This window comes from Patella vulgata, chromosome 7 (assembly GCF_932274485.2).
Source record: "Patella vulgata chromosome 7, xgPatVulg1.2, whole genome shotgun sequence".
In the NCBI taxonomy this organism is placed as follows: domain Eukaryota; kingdom Metazoa; phylum Mollusca; class Gastropoda; family Patellidae; genus Patella; species Patella vulgata.
The window spans coordinates 56,411,963-56,432,679 of record NC_065885.2 but is presented as its reverse complement, the minus strand read 5'-3'; the positions used below and the strand labels follow the sequence as shown (position 1 = coordinate 56,432,679).

The 20,717-nt window shown below is 34.8% G+C and overlaps 2 protein-coding genes across 3 annotated transcripts in view; one reads left to right on the top strand and one right to left on the bottom strand.

The window, feature by feature from the left end:
* The window catches only part of LOC126826787 (uncharacterized), a 97,980-nt gene that overhangs the window by 35,998 nt on the left and 41,265 nt on the right, over window positions 1–20,717 (top strand). The gene's annotated exons all lie outside the window — the stretch shown is intronic.
* Window positions 1,510–19,600, bottom strand: LOC126826822 (adenosine receptor A3). 2 transcript variants are annotated; one of them, XM_050555925.2, is made up of 2 exons: window positions 19,381–19,600; window positions 1,510–3,382 (listed from the first exon to the last, which is right to left on the bottom strand). In XM_050555925.2, exon 2 carries the CDS (start codon window positions 2,944–2,946, stop codon window positions 1,771–1,773), a length of 1,176 nt encoding a protein of 391 aa, XP_050411882.1. In that variant the 5' UTR covers window positions 2,947–3,382; window positions 19,381–19,600; the 3' UTR covers window positions 1,510–1,770. The 2 variants fall into 2 exon arrangements, with proteins under 2 accessions (XP_050411882.1, XP_050411883.1); XM_050555926.2 differs by having other exon boundaries at window positions 19,270–19,397.

The following is a 20,717-nucleotide window of genomic DNA, read 5'->3' as shown; positions in this document are numbered from 1 at the left end:
AATTTGGTCATTTCAGTGAGATTGGGCAAAATTTTCAAATTTCAGTATCATTTTCTCTGGGGTATACAAAACAATGGCCTGTAGTGCACACATACTGAAGTCATGTCATCTTATATATAGATACTGTTATAGAACAGTATATTATAGTCTTCAATGGAAAATTACATGTATTGTTGATGATTAATGATGGATGTCTGGAAGTTGAACAGTAAACAGTAATTATTATGTGAGAATCTTATTAAATGGCGGAAATGGGTTCCATTGTTGCTCTATTTGAGAACCTTTTGTATTGTCCATATGCCAGAAAAATTTTCTAGGACAAAGATAGCGGTCACACATATTGTGTTAATGGGATTAATTGGATATTTAGCAATGAAAATAAATAGGCCTTATTCTAGGTTACTTATATAATTCTCTTTAAATTAATAAATTATTGGGGTCACAGTGGCTAAGTGGGTAAGACGCTGGCTTGCTAGCCTGGAGGTCGGGCGTTCGATCCCTGCATTGGCCGAGAAAGTTCATCCAGATTTTCCGGCGTGGTTCCACCTTGTCAGTGATGCAGGACGGAGGGCCTGACAAGGACAGCTGTCTAGTCCTTCGGATGAGATGAAAAACCGAGGTCCTGTGTATACATTAGAATGCACGTAAAAGATCCCTTGGCAGTTAGAACTTGATATAAGAGTAGGCGAAAGTGCTGCTGCCCGGGCAAAATTTCCCTCATAGCACACTGTATGGCGTATGCCCGTCTTCATTAGCCCAGGTTAGGAGCAGAACAGTAGGACATTAAACCCCATTTCATTTAATAAATTATTAACCATTTGTTCGTAACATTCAAGTCATCTGTTAGTGAATATTAGTTTGTAGCTATAAGATCATCAGTTGGTAACCATTGGTTCACAACTTTATAATCATCTGTTGGTAACCATTGGTTCGCAACTATAAAATCATCAGTTGGTAACCATTGATTCGCAGCTACAAAATCACCAGTTAGTAACCATTGGTCATAGCTATAAGATCACCAGTTAGTAACCATTGGTTCGCAACTATAAAATCATCAGTTGGTAACCACTGGTTTTTCTGATCATCAGTTAAAGTAACCATTGGTCGTAGCTTAAAAATCATCAGTTGGTAACAATGTTCTTTAAATTTGAATTAGTGCCATCAAATTTTGATTATTCTAATAATAGATTGCTGCCCTTGATCAGTTGTTAGTGCCCGGATTATTTAGTTTCTGTAGGCATATTTTCGTTGCCTGGCAACTTGTCTTTGAATATCCCAATATGATCATTTTTTAGTCACTAGACAATTTAGTTTCTGTAGGCATATTTTCGTTGACAGACAAATTGTCTAAGAAACCCAATATGTATAATTATGATTGTTTTATGTGTATATTTCTTAAGAGTAGAAAAAGTACAAGTACTTCTATATATAACAGATAAAAATATTTCCAGATAATGAAATAAGTACATGGTACTATTACGATATAAAAACAAAACATAACAGATAAAAATATGTCCATTTAAAAAATACCACAGATAATAGAATAAGTACATGGTACTTATGATATAAAAACAAAAAGAAAGGATATCTTATATCTTACATTAGAGGCTATAAAGATCAATATGGGTTGCAATCGTTCATCAGCCTCTTTGTGAAACAATCATAACAAACACTTTGAAGGTCATACTCTTAATATTTTATGACATTTAGCTCAGTGTCCATATTGGATATGTTTTTTGTATCCATGAAAATGAGAGAACATACAAAATTTCATAATACAGTAATTTCATCTTTAGTTGCGACCAAACCGTCTGAAAATACTGTCATAATTGTAGTTTGTGAATCACCAATAAAAGTATTGTTGCTATAAAGACTACCGATCCTTGTGATTGGTTCATTGTACCTCACATCTTCGTCCGATAGATTAGAACTTCTTGCACTGTTGCTGGAAATGGCCGATATTCCATTCTGTCTGCGATTTTTACGCGAGTTGTTCACCATACGCGACACTCCACGCGATAATGTTTGTATAACAGACTTTATTTGAGCAGTTCTGTAGCCGTGGACAATGGCACTGACAAAGGACTTGATGAGAAATACTGGTATAAAATACACAATGTTTATATCGGATCCCGGCAGATCAGCCAAAGGACAAGCACGACAAAATAATCCCAAATATGTATAAAAAGGAACACAACACACAAACCACAAACCAAGATCAATGATGGTGGTCACAACCAAACGGCGATACTTTTGAAACTCTTGAGAATGACCTCCCATGAATGTATTATTCGTCACGATTTGTGTCGTTTTATAACGGAGAAATAGTATGACAACAAAGTTTAACAAGATGATAATAAATATCAGCACGCCGTGAAAAAACAAATAGTGCCAGGGATAATAAAAAAAGAACGACAGGATGTAGTCTTGGTCATTCCAGCCTATCTGTGGTAGGAAACCTATTATGAAGGAGACATTCCATAGTAACACCATGACCGTAATGATATTCTTTTTGTCCATGTGTTGTAAATATTGTAACGGTTTTGACAATTTTAAACTACAATCAATATTTAGCGCCAGCAATGACAACAGAGACGCTATCGATGCCGTAAAGAAAAAACTCTCTGGCAGGAAAAAGTTAATCAACAAGATATCCAGATTCAGGAACATTAACATTTTCGAAATGCCGTAGAGTCCCAACAAAACATCGCCAACGCATAAACTACGTATGAATACCAGAGTTGGACTTTGCCCACCGCTCGCAAATTTTGAAGCTAATAACACGATTAAGTTGCACAATGTTGTCACCGTTCCCAGGGTTAAAATCAGGCTGATTTCAGTGGTAGTTAGCGTACGCGAGATATTTAAAGATTGTGTCACATTTTCTGCTGGTCCGATCGTTACTGGTAGTATAATTTCACATGTTTTATTTTCTCGACATGTCATTTCGCAAAACACTCCATAACTACATCACATGATGATGCAGCCTAAACCTACAGATCACCAGAAATTTGTTTTTCGTGGGAAGGGTTGTCTCATTTAAATATCTGTTTTTCTTGGGAAGAGTGGTTTCACTTATTTTCCTGTTGTTTGGTTACCATTTTTCAAGAATTCAGAGTCATACATTAATGTGTGCTATTGATTGTTGATCTTTATTTTGGAAAGACTCACATATGCTGCTTTTGTTTTTCTCGGCAACATCTTCAAAAGCTCCTTCAGATCGAGTTGTTTAAGATTCCAATGCTTGTTATTCTTCTCATTTTTTAATTCACTTTTGATTATTCTTTGAAGGACAAAACTTCTTAGTTTCGGACTTCAAAAAGAGCTTGAACTTTTTGTTTCTAATATACGATAATTTTCTACTGGCATTGGTATTTGATATCTGAAAATTAAAACAGAAATATTATATTTAATACCATACATATATACAGTTCAGTTTATTCAAATACACTTTCATTGAAATCTAATTTTTAGGCCACATCACCACCAATAAACATTCTTGCTTCGTATGTCTTTGGGGGGGGGGGGGAGTTCGGATAAATTCTATTTCAAGTCTTCATGATTGTTAGTTATGGTCTAAAACTCAAAAATAATTTTAATTAAAAACTATTTTGATCTAAAAATTATTCAAATGGGTCACATAACTCAAACTTATTTTACGTTGTGGACTTGAGGCCATTTTAAGTTCACAATCTGCTATCTTTATCTCTCTTTAGATGAAAACATAGTAATGATGATTAATTCTTCATATGTTACAACAACAGTCTTTATAAAGTAATGTGGGGGTTAGATGGCCGAATGGTTAGCGCGAGCGCAGTGTATCATAAGGACTGTCATTGAGTCAACTGGCATGGTTTCGATTCCCCGGTTGTACGTGACAAGGAGTAAGGTCGCCTGTCCAACCTCGTGGGTTTTCTCTGGTTTCCTCCCACTGCTAAAGACCCCTGCGCGCATGCAAATTATTGAAATAAAATTGAACCATATGTTAGTCCCGAAATGACCTAGTTTGTGTTGAGTGGACGTTAAACCCCATTTCTCTCTCTCTCTCTATAAAAGTAATATTTGGGGGTTTTTTAATTTTGAAATATATAAAAACGACCTGGCTTGTTGTAAGTGCCTTCGATTAAAATGTGTTAATATGGATATCGAAGTATTGGCATAAAATTCTTTGTTTGTCCTGAGGAGCCACGGTGACTTGTTGACCAGGAGGTCCCATGTCCAATCTCTGTGTTGGGATTTTCCGGCGTGGTTCCCCCTTGTTAATGGTGCAGAACAGAGAGCCTGGCAAGGGGCCGAGATCCTGTGTACACATTGGGGTGCACGTAAAAAACCCCATTACAACTGGAATTTGATATAAGAGTAGACTGCAGTGCCACTGTTTAGGCACAAATTCCCTCATATCACACTGATTGGCATATGCCTGTCTTCATTATCCCAGTCGGTGCAGAACAGTTAGACGTTAAACTCCATTTCATTCCATTTATTATAAATAGAGTATATTTTTGACTATTGATGAAAACAACCTGACCATGGGTTAACACAGATATTACAGGTTTGGCATTAAATTCATTGTCCTGTTAAGAAATCATTGGTAGAAGTTATAATAAGAATTAAATTCTTTATGTCCTTTTAAGAAATCATTGGGAGAAGTTATAATAAGAATTTAAAGATTATAGGTTTCATTCTGATTGTTTGCTGTCAGATGTAGATGTTAACATCAAAAGTTGTTTGTAGAAATGCTTAAAAGATCTGATTAATGAAATCCTTCAGGCAGCTGTTTTATGGAACTATTTTCATACACAGGTCATAATTCTTTGGAATACAACTACTGTTTATTACTGGGAGCAGCAGTGACTCAGTGAGTAAGACGCTAGCCTCAAGATCCTGTGTTCGATCCTAGTGTTGACCTAAAAAATACATCAGGATTTTCCAGCAGGGATCCCACTTGTCAGTGGTGCAGAACTGAGGGCTAGGGGGTATCTAGTTGTTTAGATGTGCACGTAAAAGAACCCTTGATTGTTGGAACCTGACGAAATAAGAGTAGGTAATAGCACAGCTATCCAGACAAAATTCCCCTCATTGCATACTGTATGGCGTAAACCTGTCTGTCGTTTGAGTGCAGTCGCTGCAGAAAAGTAGGACTTTGAACCCCATTTCATTTCGCTTCATTACTGTTTATATTAAAGGGACAATAACACTCTTGCTGGCTTGAAAGCTCCAGAAAATAAATAATATCTCTATCTAAGTACTAGATGTTTAAGTGTCCTACCTGTTGTGTAAATTATCCATTACATCCTATTTTACTTGTCCAGAGGGTTCAAAAATATTTTTAAATCGAAGTTTCATTTGAAAAGGTTTACGTTAGACGTTTCAAACCATTATGTTGAATTTTTCAAAATTTTAAAATAAGGTGTGTTAAGATGAAATTTGTATCATCAATTAATTGGAATATTGTAAAATAGTACAATTTGTTGACCAGAATAAAGATTGGGACATATTATTCAGTTACTCCAAGAGTGGTATTGAGCCTTTAAGCGATTTTTAGACTAGGTATCTCAGATTGTATTCCATAGAATTGGGACCTGTATATTACTAAATGCCATTGAAATTGCAACAGTGAACAATTTCCAGGGGAAAAATGCATTGTTTTTTTTTTACCAGAGGTGGTGATGGGGTGTAAAGATTTTTTGTTTCGTTTTACACTCAGATTTGAGCAGAAATATTAATTTGAAAAAAGAGAGGAAGGCAATATTATTACTTAATTAAACATGCATTATGCAAGAGCAAAATCTGCTTATTACAAGTCTTTCTTTAGATTCCTATATGCCAAAGATAATTAAATCAGAAAAAGTGGATAATCGAGACTATGCTGTTTATATTAATGATTATAGTAATGATGACCGAGACTATGCAAAAATTTCACCCGCTTCTTTCTCGGCTCATAGTGGATCAATTTGACTGAAATTTTCAGCAAATTACCTTTACACTATCTTTAGTTTTTAACTATTATAGCGAGAACTGCCATCTCTTTATCTTATCTCCCATAATGTATCTTTAAAGGCCTGGACATACGGGAAATTCATCATTTTTGATGGCTTAATGAGAGATCTTAGGTATCCATGGTTTCACATTATGCATCTGACGGACAAACATAAAATCCCCAGGCAGACACCTTATCAATTATTTCCTAATAATAATATTATCCTTAATACATCCATGTCTAATGGATTAACCTGTACAATAGATTATAACTTAAACAGTTTAATTGATCAGTCTTCAGGCTAATCTGTAATTGAAACATAATTTAATTAATTTTTAATTTTTAATATTAGATACAGTCCAATAAATGGTCGTACTTCATTTAGATAATGTCGAATAGATATGTTGTGTGCAATATTTTACACAGTTGCCTTATAAAATTGGTTGATTTACCATATCTGTTAAAGATGCATTATGTAAGAGTTAAATCTACCTATTGCATGTCTTTATTTTGGCTTCAAATGTTGTTATTATTCAAATTATTATTTAGACATTTATTAACATGACAAGCCTATATTCAACTTTATGGAACAGTGATTTCCAACCAGTGTGCAGCGAGATCTACCTAAGTATGCCGCGATATTTTGAACGGCACACTAAGAAAATGTTAGAAACCATGTGATCCCAATTGAGTATTCACTGGTGTCTACTGATAAATTCATAGCTGTGGATTTTTTTTAATTTAGTTTGAGTCATTCTATGTGTCTATGACTAGTCTCTGTGTACAGTTGCAAAATTCAAATATTCTTCATATGTATTTAGCCAGGTGTGCCGTTATTTTTATGTGTTCCAAGGTGTGCCGTTGGCAAAAATAGGTTGATAACCACTGCTGTAGAACATCATGGCAGAGATTTAAATGGATTAGGAAGTCTGCAAGAGATTTAAAAATTTAACTATAAAATGGACGAATGAGGCTAAGTCTCTATTGCCCAGTGCCTTTGCTAGCGATAATAAACAATCTGGGCTACATCTTACAGCACCCATAATTTTGCTCAGAATAAAGTAATTTTAATAAAATTTTCAATATATTAATTTTGAATTATCTATTTTTGAACTATTCTAGCAAGAACGACCTGCTCTTTGTCTAAATCTTACATAATGCATCTTTAATGAATCATATGTTTTTATATACTACATCCTGAAAGAAATACAAATATTTCACATTTATATCTAAGAGTTAATTGAATATTTCTAAAATAAATTGTGTATATTACAAAAAATGTTTATTTGTCGATAAATGCTATCATTGTATCATATCATTTTGCACACAGAGAACTATCTACTCTACTTTGAGAATAGATCTCTGTCCTAAATGGCTGCTATATCCAACAATTAGTAATGCAGTTCTACTCCGGTTCACATCTGTTTTACACAAAAAGACAAATTAAATCTTTTCAATTTTATTAAATAAAAGCAGAATATATACTTCTTAAAATTTTCGAAATACACTAAGTGTTTTTTACTCAAATCGTCTATTTAGGACTTAAAATGTCAGTCAACTAGCTTAGTGACTGTTCTCAAGCAGAGCTAACTGCAAACAGATAGCGGAAGTTTAGTATGTGTATCACCTGTATTAATAGGTAATAGGAAACCAACCAACCAACCAAAAGATGAAATTGGCACGATTCCTCAAGCATTAAGGATTATTTGTCTGGTTACGGACTGTTAAGATATAAAAGGAATATGCTTATCAATTATCAATATACTGTTAGTCATACTTCAAACAGTCCGTGTGTTATATCAATGAAATGCACATTAATATTTAACAACCTGATATGGTTGTTTATATAAAAATAGTAACAAATTGCTATTATAGTTGTTTTTTGCTATTAATTTTTTAACATTATTTTTTTTTATTCCATCCATTCTTTGAAAAGACGAGAATAATGTTTAGAATGCTTTTATCTGCCCATGTTTTATGTGTCTGTATCTGACTGTCCACAATTGCTTTAAAGGATCTACATGTCATGACTGTTTTGAAATTGCTTGAAATGTTTGATATTCGATACGCAAGAAATCATATTGAAATTCAGAGTTCTTCTTTTATTATATATATTCACAGTTATTGCCCCTGTCTCATGTTAATACTATCTTATTTCTTTACTCTATGAGTAATTGGACAACAAAGATTTGTCAGCAGTTTAATTCCTCACTTGAAAAGTAGTACTGCGTGTTAAAATATTAAAATAAGATATGTATACCCTGCCTTGTACATGGCACTCATTACCATTGCAAGAGAGGTGGGGAAGACAAAGTGGTTTTAACAAATGCGCTTTAGGACATGAGGTCCATCGGAAGTCAAATGATGTGGTATAGTATCCAGGTTTGTGCGTGTCTAACTGCCAGATTCTCCGGTTTCCTCACACTGCTGAAACAAAACCCTGCGATCAAATAAAATTATTGAAATAAAGATAATAATACTGTTAATTTAAACCTAAAATGACCTACTTTGTGTAGAGTGGATGTTAAGGCCAAGCCAAATTAATAGAGAAAGAGAAATGGGATTTAACGTCCACTCGACACAATCTAGGTCATTTCGGGACTAACATGGTTTAATTTTATTTCAATAATTTGCTTGTGCGTAGGGGTCTTTAGCAGTGGGAGGAAACCGGAGGACCTGAAGACAACCCACGAGGATGGACAGGCAACCCTACTCCTTGTCACGTACAACCGGGGATTCGAAACCACGCCAGTTGACTCAATGACAGGCCTTTTGATACAGCGCGCGCGTGCTTACCATTCGGCCATCCAAGCCAAATTAATGACTAGTTCTTCGGGTTCTTGATGAATAAATAGCAACTTGAGAATCTCACAAAGGATTAATTTTAAATATTTAGAACTTAAAGTTTTTAAGATGAGCAACTAAGTACTTTGGTTTTAAACTGTTTATTTCCCCAGTAGAACCGACTGAATCACTACAATTTACTGAATGTAAATCATTGAGGCGCAAAGGGATATACTTCATTAATCATAGCTCCAGCTTGTAATTGGTGCCTGTTTGTCTGTTCAGGTGTAATATTTCTATAGTGGACAGTATAACCAGTAAATTTCATTAACCCATGAACAATAAATCAATTTGTCACTGCTCTTCATTTATAGGCTATAAAACTGTTTGAAAAACGGTTAGCAACATTGATTTATAATTGCTGATTTTTTTTAATGTTGATTACCAAATTCTTTTTAGAAAAAAATGTCAGAAAAGGAATATCGGCCCCAAAAATAGTTCAGGAATTGCACTCAGTGTTTGGTAAATTTTGAAACAGCAACATATATAATTAATGTTTATTAAAATCTTCTGGTGGACCTCTTTTTAATCCGAATGAATTCTAGGGGATCATGGTGGCTAAGTGGGTAAGACGCTGGCTCGCTAGCCTGGAGTTCGGGTGTTCAATCCCTGCATTGGCCGAGAAAGTTCATCCAGATTTTCCGCCATGGTTCCCCCTTGTCAGTGATGAAGGATGGAGGGCCTGACTATGACAGCTGTTTAGTCATTTGGATGAGACGAAAAAAATTGATGTCCCGTGTACACATTGGCGTATAAAAGATCCGTTGACAGTTGGAATTCGATTTAAGAAAGAGTAGGCCTTAGTGCCGCGGTCCAGGCAAAATTTCTCTCATAGCACACTGTATGCCATATGCCCGTCTTCAATAGAGTTAGAGCAAAACAGTAGGACATGAAACCCCATTTCATTTTGTTTCATTTTCGAATGAATCCAAGCTAGATCATCTACCATTAATATTTTGTGAATTTAAATTTAAAAATATTTTTCGAAAGATGCACACGAAATCGGCGGCTTTAATTGATAATATAGTTTTATCTCGCTTCTGTCTCTAGAGCTTTTTATCTGATTTTGATGAAACTTGAAATACATTTTTATAACCAAACGATCCTGGTTCTATGGGATATTCATACATATTGAACTGTAATTTTCTGGATTATGGCCACTGATTGTATAATTAAGATTTCACATTTTGGGCTTGTGGACCCTCTAGAGGTTACAAATTTTACCCAATTTAAAAACCATTCAAATATATCACCGTTACACCCAAATGATGGTAGAGTTCAAATTTCATGAAAATTGGACCAAAACTGCTGCAAAAAATGGCCGCTCCTTGTAAAAGTTTGTAATACCAAGGTTGTGGACCCTCTAGAGGTCACATTTTTTTATCCGACTTTGATGAAACTTAAAATACATTCAATGATACATTTCTCAGACAAAATCTTACTCAAATTCGGCCGAATTTGGCCAAGACGAAATGACCTAATTAACATAATTCAATATATTAGCCTTCAGGAGGTTTCGGAGAGCGATAGTTTTTTAGTGGTAGTAGAATTTTTTTTATTAAACTCCTCAAACACAAACGAGTTTTATAGGTGAAATGTGCTTAAAAAACGAATTTGAAGAAACAAAAATCAAAAGATGTATTTTTCACTTAGTGTGTGCTATTTCTTTCAAAATGGCTGCCAAATTTGGTAATAACATGGCTAACATGCTCCGTAAGAGGTTCGCACCAAGTGGGGTGGGGGTAGTCCAGCAGGTAGGGTTCACTTCAACCAGGCACAAAATTTCTTTTGAAAAACTGACTGAAAATGGTTTTTCCTAGAGTATATATCCTGGAGTTTCAAGCTAATGGATTAACTTGTGGCAATCTTAGCAATTCATCAAAAACAATGTAAATTCAATCAATAATCCTTTTTGGTCAATCCCTGAAAATGGAGGGGAAAGATAGGATTTCAGTATCACTGGATTACTTGAAATATGCCATATAAAATGATAATTTGTATTTTATTTTACAGAAGAAAAACAAATGTTTCCATTTAATCCAATAAATAATTTATTGTTAGTCCATGTAGAAAGATATGGTGTTGAAAAATATTCAATTTATTGTTAATTCATGCAGAAAGATATGTTAAAAAACGTGTTACAAATTTCTGTATTACATGGTGGACCTTAATTGATCATATAAATTAACAATTGGTATTGATCGAGTATTAATAGCAATTTCTTTTTAGGTCAAGGTGAAAGTGCTAAAGTGGTAGACCATATTTAAATGTTGTTTAAATGTGTATTTTTATAAACATTTTATGCAGATAGATTATTATATGGAAGGTCCGTCTGGATAGAAAATAGGATTTTAAGTGAAAGAGGTGTCCTGGGAACAAATGGGGTCACTGAAATCAAATATCTGGTACTACAAATTTTATTCGTACCCATTATGAACCACGAGAAAATAACTTACTTCTCAGCTAATTCCTAAGCAAAACAAACATTGCTGGAAGATTCCAATAAACAATTTATTTTTAGTTTGAGGGCAAAGTGCTACAGGTGGTAGGCCCTATTTAAATGTTGTTTAAATGTGTATTTTCACAAATAAACCTGTGGTTACTATCAGTCCATATGATGCCAGGGACAGACTAGGGGCCCTGATCCTTGCTCCATGACCGGTTCCCACTCTATCATACTCTATGACTGTAAATGGTGTTTCCTAGACTATATCCTGCTGTTTGTAGATTATGCGGCAATCTTAACAATTCATCAAAAACAAAATAAATTCATGATTAAAAGGGGACTCAAAACTACGCAAAATATTAACTAGTTTAGGGACCCCTGAACTACCATACTCCTTTTCAATCCATCCCTGGAAATGATACCACAAGGGCTTTAAACACAGATTGCATAACCATTTCTGAACTCATATTTGTGTGCAAATTCTTAACAACTATAATATCGAAACCACATTTAACCCCGGTGACATTCACTTTTGAGATTTACTTGCCCATCCTTATAACTGAAACATTCTGATTATTCTACATCTACATACAAACGTCCTTTTTTTTTCAGGGGACATTTATAAAAAAAACTTATATTTCTAAATGTAGAAGCTTTAAAACCATTTCACAGAATTTTCATCAAACATGTATGTGCTGTCGCCACTGCATGGTAGATGCACAAACTTGACATGCTTAATGAAAAATATCTCGCAATCAGATTACAATACCCTGCCCTAATAAAACTGTGAAGTAACATTATTTTACACTTATGGACTACAATTCTGTTAGTATCATTCTGAAGTTTTAATGGGTTCAACTTAATAGCAGGAAAAGTCCTGACCAGGATAGCTGTGAGAACAGATGTTTACTTTTAATCTGTTAATGGCACTTAGCGATTCAGCTCATAAAAAAACAGAACAACGACACTGTTTATATGGAATACAATCACTGTTTCACAACTTAGCGCTATATGTTTAACACACCAGTCATTGTATACCATATAAATGGTTATTGTTTTAGGGGTTATTTTGGGGAAATCTGTGTATTTTATGATTGTGATATAAACATACACACTGGTGTGCAGAGGTTTGATGATGTTTAACACACCAGTCATTGTATACCATATACATTGTAAATGGTTATTGTTTTAGAGGTTATTTGGGGGAAATCTGTGTATTTTATAAATGATTGTGATAAATATGTACACCATATACACAGTTGTGTACAGAGGTTTGATGATGTTCAGGACCAACACCTTGATTACATGACATCCCCCCTTCACCCCCCAGACTGGTACATAGGGTCCAGTAACAAAAGGAAATAAAACGGTAAATGATTCTAACAAAAACAACAAATACACCAAGGTAATTAACTTATTATTAACTGGTTATGAGGACCTTCAAAGGATGCAATTGAATAAACAGCGTGAAGCTGATACGGAAATTTTCAGTATTTTCCCTTTACATTATCTATTTTTTTGACTATTATAGCAAGAACTGTCAACTCTTTATCTAATCTTCCATAATACCACTTTAACTTAAAATGAAGACTATACAAGATACTCAACTAATCTAGTATGACAATATGTCTGTCATTAAGTCAAATGGCATGGTCGGATCACAGGCATGTACATTAGGGTAGGGTCTCACACCAGCTTGTGGGACTGTAGGGTGACTTGTGCAACTAGGTTAATAGCGATAATTTCGATTTTTACAAAAATAATTTTAATTTCTGCGCTCTTTGATGCCACCTAAACTAGTTGCTAGGGCCATTGCCAAGCTTGTAGGACTGTAGGGTGGCTTGTGCAATAAAAGCGATAATTTCAAATTTTAAAAAGCTTAATTTTAATTTCCCTCTTGGATATCCCCTGAAATAGATGCCCAGGGTCAATGCAACTCTGAACTCCTCCTTGCATACCATTGAATAGACATGATTGATCATTATGAAAATTTTGATTAATCTATATATCAAGTACTTCAATTCTTTTACGTTCTCAATGATAAGTACAAAAATTTCTACTTTAGTCTCAAGTGACATTATTTTTAAAGAAATCATACAAGCATATCAATTAATAAATTGATTAGAATAAAGGAGTAATCGAATGAAACAGAAGTATCTTGAACTTCTGAATAATAATTGGAGAGTTGGGCTTGGTCTTTTAAGTGGAACTTATGTCGACTTTGCAATTCAAAACAAATAGTTCCTGGCAGTTGCAAGTGTGCTTATGTCAATCATATCAGCAACTAGGAACAACTGTATTTGGAGTGCTCATGTCCACTCGGAACTGATAGTAATTGCATTTAACATGTGATTGTTAATATATTTATCACATGGTCAACAAAATGGTGAATGCACTAGAAGAAGCACCCCAAAGGCATCAACCTGGTCGGTCTTGCCACAATTATATCACTACATTATGATCGACATTTGAAAAGTATATGCCTTCGTTAGTTTTAATTTTACCTATTTATAAAGTCACATGTCTCTTGTCATGTGATGTTATTTCCATGGAAACAAGTTGGGCCAGTTGTAAGGCCAATCATGTCAATGGCAACTAGTTAAATATGGGCAACTTGCTTCAACTGACTGGAACTAGCTACTTTGAGTTATAAGAGGTGCTCAGGTCAAACTTTTTTCAGTTGCATGAATTCAGTTGAAGCCAGTTGCCAAAACACCTGTTGCTTTCAGTTGTAACTGAATCCTGGGCCGTATTTGCAAATATTACATCTTAATTAGTTTGGGATTTCTTTCATGGTTCATATAATGGAAATGATTTTACTGGTAGAAGATTTTGATTTAACAAAGTTGTCTCTTTATACAATGTTTGATGTTACAGCTCAAGATATTTGAGAAGATATCTGTGTGAGTTGTGAATGACGTGTTTCCGTTATTAGTGATTTTGAAGTGGAGATTATCTCTATCAGATGTCACTTAAACCTTCTCAATGGAATCTAAGTTGTCTATTAATAGAAGTGTCTGGAAATTTAGAACAGGAATTGAATCTAGAAATTAAATAACACAGGGTTGTAATATCTTTCTTTTCTGCAGGGGAGTCACGGTGGCTAAGTAAGATGCTGGCTCGCTAGCTTGGAGGTCGCGGGTTCACTCCCAATGTTGGCCGAGGAAGTTCATAGGGATTTTCCGGAGTGGTTTCCCCTTGTAAGCTTAGTGGTGCAGGATGGAGGGCCTGATAAGTACAGCTACCTAGTCGTTTGGATGGAACAATAAAACAAAGTCCTGTAATTCAATCAAAGAGTAGGTTGTAGCGCCTCTGTCTGGGCAAAAGTTCCCTCATAGCACACTGTATGACGTATGCACGTCTTTATTAGACCATAATCTTTGAGTGGCATATAGCGATCAGGAAACACATTAACAGATCACATTTTTTATGGGAAACAATCACTACGTTTATTTTAATAACAAGACTTTCAACAAGTATCCTCTTGTTGTTATCAAACACAATGACATTTAGTAAACTTAAGGTACAATTCATAGTGATACCAGTATTTTCCCTTTACATTATCTATTTTTTAACTATTATAGCGAGAACTGTCAACTCTTTATCTAATCTTCCATAATACCACTTTAACTTAGAATGAAATCTATACAAGATACTCAACTAACCTAGTACAACAATATGTCTGTCATTAAGTCAAATGGCATGGTCGGATCACAGGCATGTACATAAGGTAGGGTCACCTGTCTAATCAAGGGCGGCTTGGATGGCCGAATGGTTAGCATGTGCGCGCTGTATCATAAGGTCTGTTATTGAGTCAACTGGCGGGATTTCAATTCCCCGGTTGGACATGACAAGAAGTAAAGTCACCTATCCAACCTCGTGGTTTCTCCAGGTCCTCCGGTTTCCTCCCACTGCTAAAGACCCCTAGGCGCAAGCGAATTATTGAAATAAAATTAATTGAACCATGTGTTAGTCCCGAAATGACCTAGTTTGTGTGGACTGGACGTTAAACCCATCTCTCTCTCTCTCTCTCTCTCTCTCTCTCCTGTCTAACCTTGTGGGTTTTCTGTGTATCCTCGCTCACAGCTAAAGACCCCTACACACAGGCGAATCATCGAAATAAAAGCTGCCGTATGTTAGTATGTGTCAAGTGGACTTAAACCCTCTCTTTCTCTGAAATAACTTGAATTCTTAGCTTGATAATGTTGAGAGAATACTCTTCGAAATGTCGCACAAATAAGGTTTTCCCTATTGCTATATTCAGTTACTTAATGTCTCTAAAAGATTATTTAAATTTTTTAGTTTGAAAATAAATTCAGAAGGCTTATAGTGTCAGATTATATACTCTTAAAAAAAAGTAGGGGATATTGAAATACAAATACCTATGCAGGTTGTGATATGATAAATAGTCATGGACACTTGACATGCTTTCAGAGTATGTTCACAGATGAAGAACTTATCGCCCCAACAGAACCACTGAGCTGCACATGTGACACGCAATAGCACCATACGCATGGGAGAGGTTCATTGTCAAATTTGACACTTCAAGGAAGGGTTGATGAAAACTGCCGCATGCTGGTTTATCTATCCATGTTTGCTTTCCTATCGGTTCTTGCATAAGATTTGCTGTTTACCCTCAACGGACAACACTGCAAGAATTGGCCGTGGCACTGCAAGATCAGTGGGTCAGATTGTCCCAAATCTTGATTGGACGGTTGATTAGGAGCATGCCACGACGAATTGCTGAATGTCTGAGGATTGGTGGAGCAATTACACATTATTAAGACAAAAATCAAAAACGTCCATTTTCACTTTTGACTGTGTATCTCTTTGCGAGTGAAATGGGGCCGTCAGATAAACCGCCCATATGAACTGTTTATGTTCATGTGTATAGGCAATTGGCCTGTTATTAACATACACTGGTTACCTCTAATAAAAACAGCAGTGCATTTCCACAGTTTTGTATTGTTTCTGAATATCCCCTACTTTTTTTTGAAGAGTATATTATCAATATGATTGATATTATTAACAGCATCGGTTGCATGCAATATTCTTAGATCTAATATTCATGGTCTGCCATCTGCTCTCACACCTATTTTCTGGTTGGCTACAACTCTTTAACGATTCTTCATCATGGTCACCATCCTATAAAATATACCTTGAGGCTCATTTACCTATTAGTTAATTAATTTCAAGAACATGTGTTAATTGTACATTTTGATCAATATAATCTTAGAGTCTGTAAATATTATTATTAGTTCATGGAGTGCATGATCTAAATTCCCTGGAAAAACACCTAAAAATATTTTTGGGTATTTATACATATTTTAGTTTTGTCTGATATTTTTTTATACCCATATTCAATATTTTCGCAGAGTTTGAATCAGTTCTTAGATGTCTTTTAATCACAGTCTTCTTGGTCACATTCAAAACATTACAAAGATTAGCCAGATTCATAATTAATTAGGGGAATACGTAAATAGTGTTGTGTTAATAATATTTATGTTTATATCTTAAACAGACTTGGAAATGAAATTAAAGATTTCAGTTAAACTAACAAAATGTCAGACAGTACTAATCTAGTACCCAATAACTCGAATTTTTTCCAAAATATGTATCAAGGATCGAAAACACTAAAAAATGAATCTTGCAAACTGATATTTCGAATGTTGTGCCAGATATATATTAAAGGTAAAAATAATTAACATTGAAAAAAGAAAAAAATGAAATGAAATGGGGTTTTATGTCCTACTGTTCAGCTCCGACTGGGCTAATGAAGACGGGCATACACCATACAGTGTGCTATGAGGGAAATTTTGCCCGGACAGTGGCAGTTTGGTCTACTCTTATGTCGAATTCCAACTGTCAAGGAATCTTTAACGTGCACACCAATGTATACACGGGACCTCAGGTTTTCGTCGAATCCGAATGACTAGATGACTGTCCTGTCAGGCCCCCCATCCTGCACCACTGACAAGGGGGAACCATGTCGGAGAATCCCGATGAACTTTCACGGCCAATGCTTGGATTGAACATGCGACCTCCGGGCTTACCCACTAAGCCACCGTGGCTGCCCATTGAAAAAAGACAGAAGAGTGCTGACAAAATGATAGTCATCAGAGGGATTATGTTTGACAAAGCCTGAATTTAAATTTGTGCCTGACACTACCTGTGACAGGTTTCGTATTTACAGTCTTCATCTTAAATTTGTTAATCTGAGGGGTAACCTTCCCGAGACTTCTTACAAATAACAAGTGCTATTTTAAGTATTTATGTGGTCTTAGCGAAAGAAAACAATGCTGTGGTTACCATTCCTATGTTATCATATGAATTTTTTTGAACCGATTCAACAGTGCAACCGAACCGTGATCAGTTAACCGAGTGACCATTTACATCCTTAGACACAATCTGTCTCAAAGTGTCTTTCGATATATCCAGCTCTTATTTGTCTTATTAATGTGTTTTGATTGATATTTTTGATAGATGTCCCCACACAAAGTCAAGAATATCAGGTATTATTTCATTAGTGCCAGACATTAGGTGTAGCTAAAATTATTATTTTCATACCTGTGTGTTTATTGCTCTGGATTCAGCTAATACCAAAAAAAAAACCAAATTGTTGGTGCACATAAAAGGTTACTTGGAAATAGAAAAAGCAAAAATTCACTGTCAAGGCAAAATTCTCCCCATTACAATATGTTAGTAAAATGTTGATCAGGTATAGGGGTCCCATTCCATCCATTCAACTTGACTATAGATTTATTGAAATCAAATGCGGTTTAACATCCTATTGTTCTACACCAAGTGGGCTAATGAAGGCGGGCATACCCCATACAGTGTACTATAAAGGAAATTTTGCCTGGACAGTGGCACTATAGTCTACTCTTATTTTAAATTCCATCTGTCAAGGGTTATTTTACGTGCACGCCAATGTGCACACAGGGCCTTATTTACCGAGTTACCATGAAATTATATTGACTTGAGTATACATTTAATGAAATGGCACATTGGGGGCACAAAGGTAATATATATTTGTCTTTGGGCTTCCTAAGCTCTGAACTTTATTCATACAATGTTCCATAAAATTATATTTCAGTATTTGAGTACACCTGTAATGAAATAAATGGCACATTGGGGACAAAAGATAATATATATTTATAGCTAAGCTCTGATCTTTATTCGTACAATGTTCCATGAAATTATATTTCAGTATTTGAGTACACATGTAATGAAATGGCACATTGGGGACACAAAGATGTTCCATGAATTTATATTGAAGTATTTGAGTATAATGACACAACACATGGTGACACAAAAATACTAATACAGCTTTTGACTTCGTAATTTAAAGGCTCAATACCCCTCTTGTTGTGACTGAATAATATGTCCCAATCTTTATTCTGGTCAACAAATTGTACTATTTTAGAATATTTCAATTAATTGATGATACAAATTTCATCTTAACACACCTTATGTAAAAATTTTGAAAAATTCAACATAATGGTTTGAAACGTCTAACGTAAACCTTTTCAAATGAAACTTCGATTTAAAAATATTTTTGAACCCTCTGGACAAGTAAAATAGGATGTAATGGATAATTTACACAACAGGTAGGACACTTAAACATCTAGTACTTAGATAGAGATATTATTTATTTTCTGGAGCTTTCAAGCCAGCAAGAGTGTTATTGTCCCTTTAAGCCCTGAACTGTACTCAAACAATGTTTGGTTACCAGTAAATTAAATAGCAGTATTTGAGTATGATAAAATGACACCTTTTATAAGCTCTGAAGTTAATTCCAACAATGTTCCATGAAATTGCAGTATTTGATAAAATGAAATAGCACATGGTGACAGTATTAAGTACAGAGATTTGTATAGTAAAAAAAGCAATATATTTACCTTGAGATTTCCTAAGCTCTGAACTTTTTATTCCAACAATTTCTATGAAATTATAATGAATTGACACAATGGTGTCACAAAAATAATAACATATTTACCTTTTGGCTGGCTAATGTCTGAATTGTATTCGTACAATGTTCCATGAAATTAGATTGCCATATTTGAATATAATGAAACAACACGTGGTGACACTATAAAATTTGATTTACCTGTTTCTGGTTCCGATCAGATTGTTTTAATGACAATAGGTAGATTGTTGATACAGTCTCGAGTAATTATTTACGTGTTGACAATCAGGTCTAAAAAATCTATAAAGCACGACATCTCATCCTGTTACTCACGGAAATCCACTGCCTGCTCGTCCTCAAACCTGTTATCATCATTTGATAGTTAATTTACTGTATTTCACCAACCAATCAATCGGTTCGACAGGTAGCATTCAGGGAAAAAGTGACAATGCTAAATGTTATGAAACGTCTAGGTGTGAAATATTCTCACCTGACTTATATTGTGAAGATTTGTGTTGATTAATTCAATTGATTAATTGATGGGCGGGTTTGACCGACAAGTTTTGTCTGTGTCAACTTATGTAAGAACTGCATTAATGGTACAGGTAATTTGATAGCAGAGATGACACCTTTTCTGATTAAACAATTTAGGGTGTGTTTCATGTGTAGATATATTGATATTTAAAACCAAATGAGCTAATGGGGATAGGGAATTTTGCCAAGACGGTGGCATTTATGTCTAATTTTTTTTATCTAATTTCAAGTGTCAAGGATTCTTTTATATGCACAAATATATCACAAGATCTCAGTTTTTTTGCCTTATCCAAATGACTAGATGGTGTTACGTGCCAGCCCCTCCATCCTGCACCGCTGAAAAATCCTTAGGAATTTTTTCCATCAACTAGCTGACATGAAGAAGTTTACAAAGAGTTATCCAGCTATATCTAATTAATCCTGTCTTAATCCCCACTAATATGTACTTCAATTGATTATTTAACATTTAATTAAGAAAAAATATCAACGGCATATATAATTATAGATAATCTCCTGGCTTGAATTTAATCAGATTTCAAAAAAGCTCATCAAAAGATTTTAGCAAAGATTATAGGTAGCTAGGAGACACTTTTATTAGTAATTATAAAAGGATTTACATTTCTTCATGAGTCTTATCGTCCAGCTTGGTCATGCAATCTTATACTGTTTTTATGTGATCGACTGACACTCAGATAACCCAAACTATTTGTTAATTTCTACTTCTTTACATAGATCGTATTTTTATAACTGGTAGAAAAGCTTACTCTATGAACCTAACATTGGTAAACATAGGCTTAACACAGATATCCTTTCTGATCAGTATGTTTTTATTGTGCTTTTTTCAATTAGGAATAATGAAAAAAATTATTGATTATTCACTAATACACGTTAGTTCATTTCAGTTTAAGACTGCTACGGATATATTGGATGAAATTAATGTGTTTTCTGTGTTCGAGGGACAAAGGGCTATTTTTTTAAAACGTGATTAAATGCGTTGCAAACCA